Source organism: Trichophyton rubrum (assembly GCF_000151425.1).
Source record: "Trichophyton rubrum CBS 118892 genomic scaffold supercont2.3, whole genome shotgun sequence".
NCBI classification, from domain to species: Eukaryota; Fungi; Ascomycota; class Eurotiomycetes; order Onygenales; family Arthrodermataceae; genus Trichophyton; species Trichophyton rubrum.
Window position 1 is genome coordinate 2,473,100 of NW_003456426.1, and position 11,376 is coordinate 2,484,475.

Genomic DNA, 11,376 nt, shown 5'->3' on the forward strand with positions numbered 1-11,376 from the left:
AAGTGTTCTGTTACCTTGCGTTCTGTCTAGTTAGTTCTACAGCTTGCTGCGTAGCTCCCATGCATATCAAGGGATGTCTACTACTGCTCTCTCTCTCTCTCTCTCTCACTTGCTCGATGATAATGAAGTCGCCTTGAAGTTAAAGTTGAATAAACTTTCAAAAGTTGATGTTCTTCACGTGACTCTTACGTAATATCTGACTAACAACCTTATCACTTCCTCACTTTTTTAGCAGCGAAAAAAAAGCAGCCAAAAAAGCTCCGCTTGTCGCGTCGAAATCACGACGAAGAAAAGCAGGCAAGAAAGACGCAAGAAAAGAGAGAAAGAGAAAAGATCAAGTTAGGCGGACAGCCAGATCACCCTCTGACTAAGCAACTACCTTTCGCCCACTTCGCCCACTTCGCCCACTCCCAGCCTTAGCCTAGTCTTCTTCTTACTAGCTAGATCACTCACCCCTTTCTGCGCGCATATATTAAGCTTGCCCTGCCCGCCTGCGCCCGCCTGCAACTTTTGCACTTTTACAACTCTCTCTCTTCTTCGCCTGACGACACTCGACATCGCGAGCTGCCACGTTACGCGTCTGCTTTTATCGACTTTTTCTTCATCGCGTTTATCGTCTTTACTCTCAAACATGACTGGACGTAAGTATCTCTTCTCTCGCTGATGGCATGGTCGTCGTCGTCGTCGTCGTCGTCGTCGCTGGTGGTGGTGGTGGTTCGTGATGGTCGTTTTGGTGGTGAGGCTTGGCGGTGCAAGTCGCCACTCAGGCCATTGCATGTCGCGTCCACCACACGACCATCTACTTACCTTGCCTATCTACCCTTTTATATATTCCTCTCTATGCTGTCGATGAGTATGCTGACTCCCTGCAGGTGGAAAGGGAGGCAAGGGTCTCGGCAAGGGCGGCGCCAAGCGTCACCGTAAGATCCTCCGCGACAACATCCACGGCATCACCAAGCCCGCCATCCGCCGTCTCGCTCGTCGTGGTGGTGTCAAGCGTATCTCAGCCAGTAAGTCTCCCACTTGACTGCGACTGCCCTATTGTGAGAGTGTCCTGCTAACTTCTCCAGTGATCTACGGCGAAACCCGCAACGTGCTCAAGTCCTTCTTGGAGTCTGTCATCCGCGACGCCGTCACCTACACCGAGCACGCTAAGCGCAAGACCGTCACATCCCTGGACGTCGTCTACGCTCTTAAGAGACAGGGCCGTACCCTCTATGGATTCGGTGGATAGAGCGTCAATCAGTCAATCAGACTATCAGACATTCAGAGACGGATGGAGTTTTATTTTGCCTTTTTTATTTCACACTACTCTTTAATTCGGAAGTGGGACGGACGGGTGGACTGGGTGGGCTGGACGGGTTGCTGCATGGTTCCTTTGCGCTCTAGCTATGTTACTTACACAATGGAGTCTGGTTATCTTGCCCTTTAAACTGTTATCCTTGCTGTCTTTTATCTTTTAATCTTTGATTGTAGCTGCAGCCGAGGCACGCTTACCTCATCAACGGACAAAAGATAGTCCGTCGATGCTGACTCATCTTACCCCAGAGCACTAGTCCCCTTCTGGAAGACGCCAAGCCCAACCTAAAACACGCCAAAGAAAAAGGAAAAAGCAACTTCATCTCGTCTTTATCACGACCAAGAGGACCAAGTCAAGGGTTGACCAGGACGACTGGGTCGACCAAGAGACGAGAAAGCCGGAGCTGGAGTCGCTGGACGCTCGACAGGGACAGGCCCGCATGCACCCCAGCCAACGCGGCCAATAACGCTGATCAAGGAGGTATATCTTCCGCCTCTTAAGGTGGCCATCCAGGGGACAAGCATCGCCCTATGCGCCAGCCGCGGACGTATAATATATATAATTCTTGCTTAGGTTACTCCAACGACATCTCCATATGCTACTTACATCACTAGCCCACTGGGAAATAGCTGTGAAGAACATGTGCGCGGGAAAAGGTCGTATGTAAAGTTGTTGCAGAAGCCCACTCGGAGATGGCCCTTCTCCTCTTTTCGCTCCCCCCTTCTGCTGGGGTTAAAGTGACTGATCGTCGGCCGCAGGAGTGATCGTCATGCTACCTCGACTACTTCCACCACTTGTTCATCCCGGCCTGAACCGAAGCTGGCGAGGAGTCAATTCAACTAAACGGAGCCAACTTACGCAGTACGGAGTAGTCACTTATTGCTCTGCGAGTCAGTCATTTTAGTCACTACGGAGTACTCTGACTATTGTACTGGGGAGTCATGGATGGAGTCAGCTTTCCGATGGAGCATTGCTGCTGGAGTGAAATTGGCCAAGAAGTGTCATGTCAAGCTGGGACAGGCGTTGACGGCAGAAATCACTGGCTGAAACGTGTTCCATCGCGAGTTTTTCCTCAACTCACCCTGCTGCCTATTCCTCCGTATTATCCTTTGGAACCGTCGTTCCGTACATGCGAAGCATGCAGCACGCCAAATTAAGCAAGACGGCAAAACTGCGTGGACTTTGGGGAAACCCTGACACCATCTCGTCTGTCCCTTTGCTGTACTGGGCCGATGTCTTGGGTGATTAACTATGTGATGTATGCAGACAAACACCAGCTGATATTCCCATGGCGGTGATGTGCCTGAAGATACCCACGGGTAGTCATGGATATTTTTCTATTATATCATGACGTCTGCCTTACATGATATCCCCCATGCTCATTTCACTTGTCCAGGGAGCTGCGGAGAACCCATGGCGGGTAGACTTTTTGGCGTTGGCAGATCCTGTTCTTTTTTAACGCCCAGCCTTCCTTTTCGTGGGGAAGTCTTTGACGTTTCTGGAAATGGAAGCGCAGCTTCGTGCCTTGTGTATGGTTGGATGAGAAAACGACGATCAGGGCCCGGGCGGGTGAGGACGGACAGGCTGCTGTCCCATTCGTTTGTCTTATCTTTCGCCTTTTTGCTCATCACCCGCTGATACCCTAAAACGAGGCCGAGGGAAACGAGGGAGCCTAAGATGAAAGGGTCGGAGGTCGTTGTATATATAGCCTGTCCCATCTCGCTGTTTGGATATTCTTTTTTCGCTGACTCTTGAAATTCATCCCCCCATCCATCTTCTCTCTTCTCTCTCTTTTTTTCGGTTTTTCTTCTCAAGTCGGTTTAATTCTTCTGTCTGTCATCATGAAGGTCCTTGCTGCCCTCGCGCTGAGCGCCCTGGCCATGGCCAAACCAACTCCTCCCATGCTGGGCATGTCTTTGGTCCAGACTGGCCCCCAGGAGACTCGCTGGGTCACCGCCAAAGAGAAGCATGACATGGTCATGGTGAGTCTTGCTACATTGCTTACATATATGTATATTCTAACTATAATGTAGAACCACGTTGGCTTCTTTGACATCACCAACCGACCAGAGACCGCCAGCATTGCCTCCAAGCCCAAGAGCTATGCTTTCCCTGGCAATGTCAGCCACCAGGCCGAGGTCAAGCCTCTGATCGAGAAGATCTCTGCCGACCACATCAAGGCCAACCTCGAGAAGTTCTCCAGCTACCCCAACCGCTACTACAACGCCCAGTCTGGCGTTGAGTCCGCCCAATGGGTCATGGAACAGGCCCAGATGATCGTTGGCAACATCCAGGGCGCCAAGGTCGAGATGGTCAAGCACGACTGGATGCAGCCCAGCATCCGTGCCATCATCCCCGGCAAGTCCGAGAAGATCGTCGCTGTCGGTGCTCACCAGGACAGCATCAACGGCAACAACCCCCAGGGCAAGGCCCCAGGTGCCGACGACAACGGCTCCGGCTCCATGACCATCCTCGAGGCTCTGATGGTCCTTGTCTCTGACCAGAAGATTGCTGGCGGCGAGGCTGCCAACACCCTTGAGTTCCACTGGTACGCCGGTGAGGAGGAGGGTCTGCTCGGCTCTCAGGACATCTTCCAGCAGTACAGCCAGGAGGGCAAGGAGGTCGTTGCCATGCTTAACCAGGACATGACTGGCTACGGCGAGACCATGGGCGTCATCACCGACAACTCCGACCCCAAGCTCACCAAGTTCACCAAGATGATCCTCGACACTGTATGTTTATCCATCTTGATTTTTATGGTATAATGCTAACGATGGTATTCTAGTACACCTCTGCCAAGTACGCTGACTCCGAGTGCGGCTACGCCTGCTCTGACCACGCCTCTGCCAACAAGGCCGGATTCCCATCTGCCTTCGTCTACGAGGCTGTTGTCGGCCAGGACAACCCAGCCATCCACTCCCCCGACGACACCATCGAGAAGCTCGACCCTGCCAAGATGGCCGAGCACGCTAAGCTCGTCGTCGGCTTCGCCTACGAGCTTGCCTTTGCTACTCTGTAAATTACACGCATAGACTGAGAAGATGTGACGATGTGGTGATGATGCTGCAGGGGGATTAGAACAGTCCGCTTTGATAGCGGCCTTGGTATGGACATGACATGATAGTTGGGGGGCATGTGTGTTCATATCTGTACATAGCTATATTACTGGACATATATATGTAAACCAAAACCGTTTTGATCCATGTTTCCTCTCTTACGCCGTCTTATACCTCCACTGACTCTATAGTTGATATGCAGGCTGGCCGAACTAGTGACTGAAGCCGCTTACATCATCGCGAGCTTATTCCAACTTTCGGCCATCAAAGCGACGCCGACTTCAACTTTGCTTCCATTCCTGCTTGCTGACGGTATCTCCATAAGTTATCTATGGCTGATGTATAGCACGAGCTTGTCCATCTAGATCGATCATGGTACGTTATGACGTTGATGCTGTTCGGGGTATACATACTCATCTAACTGACGAGCGTACAGAACGACCTCCGCAGCTACGATCTATATACCTCCCTCGTATCCCACAGCGACTCCATCACCTCCGCATCCAACACCCTCACTGAGGGAACGGCTATCGCCCTCTCCACGGCCCTGCTGTACCCATTAGACTCGATACTTACCCGTCTACAAGTCCGATACGCCTCCCAGCACCACGCTAAGGAAAGCAACCGAGCCCGTACCAGGAAGCCTCTAGATGTACTTGGCGATATAATTGACCTAGCAGCCAAGAATGTCAAGGATGCAGAGGCTAGAGCGGTGCTGTACGCCGGCCTGCGTGAAGCAGTATGCAAGCAGACGCTGGAGAACATGCTTGTTCCAGCTGTTTATGCGGCGTTGCATGCTCGACAGCTCAACCTTGGACGGACAGTAGGGAATGAACTGGTCCTCTCCATCGTCTCAATGGCGTTCGTCAGGCTGCTTACCGAACCTCTTGGGACGATTATGGTGCGCAGACAAGCTACGGGGTCTAGCACTCGGTGTGTTGTGGATGATGTACTGCGTCAGAAAGGCGTGGGAGGGCTATGGTCTGGGTACGGGGCTACGCTGGTGCTGAGCGTGAGATCGTGTGTCTTGCCGGTGGTATACCTTGCGCTACGCAGAAGGTTGGGGTTGAAGAGAGGAGGACTACTGGGCATGCTTGTTCTGAGGGCCGTTGCTGAAACCGTTGTGTATCGACTTGCTGTCTTGCAGTGCTGTGCGAGGGCGGGTGTGAAGGCAGTCGGGAAAGGAAGTAAGTTGATCTTGCCTACATGAATGATTATACTATCTGTGTTCTATACTATTTGTCTGCTAATGGTTGTCTAGGCCTGATGTTGGAAGTGATACGCACCCTGTCCAGCCAGGGAGTGAGGACTGCGACATCTGACTTTGTTGCTGTGGCGATGATGCGCTTGTCTGCTGCGATGCTGTACATGCTAGAACCGCTCCTGCTGTCTGAACAAGCCATTACAAACTCGGTTCGTGAGAATGTGGATGCAGGGGCGAATCAGCCGCTACTTGACGATGCAAAGTATATGAACAACGCCGTTAAGCGGGCTATCAGCATCGTGAATCGCGGAATCGGCCTGGCGAGTCACGGTAGGGATGATGTCGCTGTTGCTGAGCTCGTGGGTGACTACGTCGAGGACGGCCCGGAAGATGGATAGCTCTCTGGGTCAGATTTACTGCTATCCATGGTAGGTTGTGTGAACTATGTTTGGGCACGGCATAAATCAAGGGAGAAATGACGACAACAATCAATGGCTTGGATGCATGTTTGGAGAGTTTGCAGTCAACTCTTTTCTATACATACTGCGTCTTACGATTATGCATCTGACGTTTACATATCGTCATCTGCCTTGCTCCACGAGATATGCATCACGATCGATTCGAGAGATACTATCACCATGCCTTTTGCGACGCCATACTATATGCCTTTAAGGGTATATCTTTGTCTACTCCAAGCAGATTCCTGAATATAAAGTACTAACTGATCGCTAGAAACTCGAGATCGAGGATGACCCCGACAAGACACCAACGCAGACTCCTCGCAGGATGCCGCCGGTTCCCGACCTCAAACCCCTGGACGATGATGCTGAGGACCCCAGACCGCGTCCAGACGTCAGATATATGGTTGCTCAAGGCAAGCATGCAGAGCTACGGGCCCTCAGTTATGCTATTAGAAATGGGCACCACGAAGACTATTCCTTTGATAATGAAGACCTGGATGCGCTCGTGGCTTGGGAAGATGAAGAGGAAGCGCTAGGCTATAAGGAACCCCCGCCCGTGTATCATGAAGCAGATGCAGTGAATGAATGCAGAGAAGCAGAAAGGAGGAGGAGGAAAGAAGAAAAGGCGAAGAGGAAGAGGGCCGCCTTTGAGAGCTCGACTGGCTGGCTGTCGACCAGAGCTCTGCTCGGCCTGTCCGCTGCCTGCCTTTCGATAGCCCTGGTGCTGTGGATGATATTCTGGGTGACAGCCGATAACCACATGCTTGTACTCATCCTCTTTGTATAACCATCTGTCTATCCCTATCTATCTATCTATCTTGTATAAAATGCATCTTCTAGTCTTTTTGTATCCTCGTAATCCCGATCCAGCTCAGCCACAACGCCGCCACCGGCTGCACCCCAGAAGCCCAGAAGCCCAGAAGCAACAACGAGATGAAGCAGTTTCAAGGCTCGCCCAGGTCGCCATTCAAATAACTGCACGACGCCGGCATCGCAACCGCCCGCAACCTCTCGACACGCTGACCTGCCAGGCTGGCCCTGGTTTTGCTTCTTCCTCTGCCCCGATGCATGTTTAATAAACCCGCCGTCCTTTTGTCTCAGACCCAGCGAGCACCCGCGGCCAGCGCCCTGCCTGCAAGACCGGCCCCGCCCAGCTCGAACTGCGAACTGCTCTATATAAACCTACAAACCTGTCTGCTGCGTCTCTTCCTCCTGTTTCGCCCTCTGCTGGATGCCACGGGAGGTTTCGGCGAGATGGCGCTGCTGCAGAACGAAGAGTGAGCACACCCTTTGCGCCGCCGGGCGACGAAACAAAGCTACGAGACTGATAGTGAGACCGACTGACTGACTGACTGACTGACTGACTTGCTGGGACGCAGGTTCACCATCTGGCAGCTTCGCACCTCGTACCTGGCTACGATCAAGGACGGCGTAGGCGACCGGCTCATCAACGTCAACTCCTCGATCCTCAACTCGCCCTGCTTCCGCTCGGCTGGGTGGTCGGCTACAGCGGACCCCAACGCAGCCCATATCAAGCGGACGCACTCGCCGCCCATACCCACGGCGACGACGGTGGGGGAGCAATATGCTGGATCTGGGTCTCAAAGTACTGCGCGGCGAGGGAACGGGAGCGGGAGCGTGACTGTGAGGAATGAAGTCATTACGAGAGAGGGCAGCTATGCTGGGGAGGATACGCTGCAGCTGGGGAACAGGCGTGGAACGGCAGCGGATGAAGATGACGATGAAGAGATCACACTGAACACGGAGGGGATTACGGGCTTGGGGTTTTCGAATATCATGCGCCAGACACACAAGAAGAAGAGCAGCCAGACGGATTTGAGACGGCGAGGGAGACAGAAGGTCTCGAGACGGCCTGTTACTCCAGGCGAGGCCGAGGAGGATAGCAGCGATCTCAGCGATGAGAGTGATGAAGAAACATCTAGACAGAGGTGATATATATACACAGCTCTAAGTGGCATGGTGGTATCTATGCTAACGTCTTGCTGGCAGGGCTATGAACCAGATACAGTTTACGAAAATGCCTGTTCGACACCGGGCGGATTCCTCGCCCATCAGAGGCTCAGAGCACCAGGGCGGCCCGCGGGTACTGATAACTTCGCCGTCTCTACGGTCGGTGGACAATCGGTTCCGAAGAAGCTCGCTGGGGGCCGTGGAAGCCATCAAGTCTCGGGCCAGACGAGACACAACTACAAGCAGTGACATGTCGTCTGATATCGAACTAGATCCCGAAGCCATGAAACGACGGCAGATAAAGTTTTCTAAACATGAGAACGAGACGTTTGTCCCGCGGGAAGAGGACGAAGACGCAGAAAGCGAGAAGTTAGAAGAAGAAGTTGAGATGGAGGCTGAGCTGGCGAATGGAGGACTAGGAGTGCGCCGGGATGAGCATGAACATGACGACGACTCGATTGCCGGGTCCGTTGAGTCTGCTATATCTTCGGACTTTGGACATACGGCTGGCTCAGGCTCGTTGTTAGGCCGGGGTGGACTGGGTGCTTCGTCGCCCTTGATATTGAACAAGATACCCAAGTCAGGCGGTAGTGGGAATGCAGCGCCGTCCGTATCGGCTACGGCCTCGGGAGCAGCATCAGCAGCAAATACCTCGCCGAGAAAGGATAGGGATGCAGGGACGAGTACGCCAGCGCTGCCTCGATTACCGGCTGCACAGGCAATCACACCACACCCAGAGCCCGTCAGTCTGCTGTCCAACATGCTGAATGCGCGCAAAAAGGCGCCAGAGAACCCGATGGAGAAGTATGCTGCTCTGTCGGGCAAAGGATCGTCGGAAACACCGCTGTATATCAAGCTGTATACGCCCGGTGCTGAAGACCCGGAAGAGCCCATGGACATGCCCCTGACCAAGGACACCAAGGACGGCGACCACTCACGGCCCGTCACTGTTGCAGAGGCTATTGGGCTTGCTCTCTGGCGGTATACGGAGGACAAGATCCAGCCTGCCATTGACGCATCGAAACTGGGGGTGAATTACTGGAATCTTCGCATGGTTGAGGATGGAGAAGTTGACTATGACTTCCCACCGTTAGCCAGGAAACGGCCGATTACAGACTTTACGTCGAATAACAACCGGGCAGCCGGGTTCAGAGGCCGGTCGAGAAGCAAACCGTACGATGAGTTTGCGCTGGTAGAGGCCTCGCCTGCTGAGTTTGCTGAGAACGAGGCTGCGTGCCCCGGGGATAGCATAGCCGTACCGGAGGCCTCTACACCTACGGCTGCACCAACGGAAGCAGCAGCAAATGCACAAGGAGGAACATCTGCCGCACCAGGTCTGCCGGCAAACCACATCAAGGTGGCCATAGGCGGACGCATGAACCCGATCCTGGGCCAGCCATTCAGCTCTGCGCTCAACGACAGCTCGCTGCGGCCCGCCGACCTGCCGGCCATCCCTACGATGCAGGCCACGCCTCGCCTGGGCGTATCAACCCAGCTGAAAGTGCGATATGTCGACCTGGAGGCATCCACACGCACCACAACCCTCAACACCTCCACCGACAGCTACATCGCCGAGATCTTGGACTCGGTATGCAAGAAATGGCAGCTGGACAAGGGCAACTACCTGCTCAAAATCATGAACACCAACACCGTCGCACCGCTAGACCGCACCGTTGAGGCCCTGGGCACAAACACAGACCTCGACCTGATCCGCCGCCGTTTTGGCGCAGGCCCGTTGTCTCTCATGGGCTCGCCTGGCAGCTCGTCCCCCAGTGCACCCTTGCTCGTCGACACCAGCACCAACGGGGCCTCGAAGAAGAGCAAGAAGAGCGCCGCCTCACGCATGCTGCATCCTCTCTCGCAGAAGCAGGACGTGATTGTCGGCGGCTACTATAAACGTTACAATGTCATTCGCAAACAGTCCATGTCCTTCACCACGTCCAGCCAGCGCGTGTTGGCGTTTGACAACGACTACATGCACATCATGCCGGCGGAGACGGGCAGGACGCTGTTCGAGGCCAGCAGCAAGACGACGTCGATCTCGTTTTGCGATGTTATTGGGTCGAAGGTGAGCAGGAGGCATCCGAAGAGCTTCCGGTTTGTGGTCGTCAGGGGCGCGGATGCGACGGACCAGAAGAGGTATGACTTTGAGGCGAAGAATGCGGTTGAAGCCATTGAGATTGTCGATGAGATCAAGAAGAACATGGCTCATTACCGGCTGTGATGTGTGTCTTTTCTTATGGGATTGCTACTCGTTCCTGGCTGTGATGTCTACTTGATATGGCTGGTGTTTCTGTCTGTCTGTTCGGTGTTTGTATCTATGGAACGAGGAATCAGGACTCTTGTCGGCTTGGATAGAATGCATTTACTGTGTGTCTGCTCTGTGTTCTTTGGCTGTCTTTATCCTTCTATATCCCCTATATCTCTGTAGTCGCGACTCCTGATATCAAAATCTACCAAACATCACCAACTTCGCCTCAACGTCAACCGCCAACTCAATATAACAGCAGCAGCAGCAGCAGCAACAGTGTACTATTAATATGCTATATCAATAACCTGTATGAACATCTGTCTGATCTCTCCCTCTTTGCTTCTTCTCAACCAGCTCACTGACCTGTGGCGCTGATCGTCTTTCTCGTCCTGTATCTGACCAACTTCGCCAGCTTCGTCTTCACCACCAACCGACTCCAAACCGCATCAAACTCCCCATCTCGCAACTCGTCCAGCTCTGTCTCACGAACTACGCCCTGCCGGCCTCTTATTCTCTTGTCCTCGCCGCTGAAACAGCCCTTGTTCCACCTCTAGCCGGATCCCAGCAGTCTCACCCGCTTCACGGCACAAACGCACTACAACCAGCAGGCCAGAATAATAATAAACAAAACAAAAGAAGACCACCCAGAGAGAGACATCCAGCAGACGGTCTCGAGAACAGCTTTTATCCAGCGTAAACAGGCTCCTCGAACAGCCTCGCCCGCCGCAGCGTCTAGATTATCCAGCCGTGTTGCCACGGAGCGCGGGAGGCGTTGCTGTCCCTCTCGCTGGCCCTGCGACCAACCAACCTCGCCCTATATCTGTCGTCATTATAACCGGAGCAGATACACCGCGGCCAGCTAACTACGTAACTGCAGCCATCGCCAACTAGTTTTAGTTAACGAGCGAGTATCTATACTTCCGTCCTCGTTATCGCCCTGTCCTGCGTCCGCCGATAACGTTTTTTCGTGCTGCATCCTCGCATCCTCGCAAGCAACCCCGGTGCCTCTTGGGCCTCGTCTCTTCCGCCGCCGCCTCCCTCCTCTTAGTTAACTAGTCTACGATACGAGACAAAGCAAACGAACGACTCTCGACACGGCGGGCTGCTTCTGTTCCATGCCGACCTTTGGAGGC

General features: G+C 53.5%; 5 protein-coding genes across 5 annotated transcripts; all 5 read left to right on the forward strand.

The window, feature by feature from the left end:
• The first annotated feature begins 395 nt into the window (after positions 1 to 395).
• TERG_03679 (histone) lies at positions 396 to 2,955 on the forward strand. The gene is made up of 3 exons (XM_003236585.2): positions 396 to 641; positions 873 to 1,010; positions 1,071 to 2,955. The coding sequence occupies exons 1-3, from the start codon at positions 632 to 634 to the stop codon at positions 1,232 to 1,234; spliced, it is 312 nt and encodes a 103-aa protein (XP_003236633.1). The 5' UTR covers positions 396 to 631; the 3' UTR covers positions 1,235 to 2,955.
• Positions 2,956 to 3,109: 154 nt separating this feature from the next.
• Positions 3,110 to 4,207, forward strand: TERG_03681 (uncharacterized protein). The gene has a single exon (XM_047748134.1). It carries the CDS (start codon positions 3,559 to 3,561, stop codon positions 4,063 to 4,065), a length of 507 nt encoding a protein of 168 aa, XP_047604110.1. The 5' UTR covers positions 3,110 to 3,558; the 3' UTR covers positions 4,066 to 4,207.
• Positions 4,208 to 4,728: 521 nt separating this feature from the next.
• On the forward strand, positions 4,729 to 5,566 carry TERG_03682 (uncharacterized protein; the record flags this gene model as incomplete). The annotated part of the gene is made up of 2 exons (XM_003236588.2): positions 4,729 to 4,731; positions 4,793 to 5,566. The coding sequence occupies 2 exons, from the start codon at positions 4,729 to 4,731 to the stop codon at positions 5,564 to 5,566; spliced, it is 777 nt and encodes a 258-aa protein (XP_003236636.2).
• A 780-nt stretch (positions 5,567 to 6,346) lies between these two features.
• On the forward strand, positions 6,347 to 6,808 carry TERG_03683 (uncharacterized protein; the record flags this gene model as incomplete). The annotated part of the gene is made up of 1 exon (XM_003236589.1): positions 6,347 to 6,808. One exon carries the CDS (start codon positions 6,347 to 6,349, stop codon positions 6,806 to 6,808), a length of 462 nt encoding a protein of 153 aa, XP_003236637.1.
• Positions 6,809 to 6,973: 165 nt separating this feature from the next.
• Positions 6,974 to 10,791, forward strand: TERG_03684 (uncharacterized protein). Its single transcript, XM_003236590.2, has 3 exons — positions 6,974 to 7,298; positions 7,401 to 7,970; positions 8,032 to 10,791. The coding sequence occupies exons 1-3, from the start codon at positions 7,090 to 7,092 to the stop codon at positions 10,214 to 10,216; spliced, it is 2,964 nt and encodes a 987-aa protein (XP_003236638.1). The 5' UTR covers positions 6,974 to 7,089; the 3' UTR covers positions 10,217 to 10,791.
• The last annotated feature ends 585 nt before the right edge of the window (positions 10,792 to 11,376 follow it).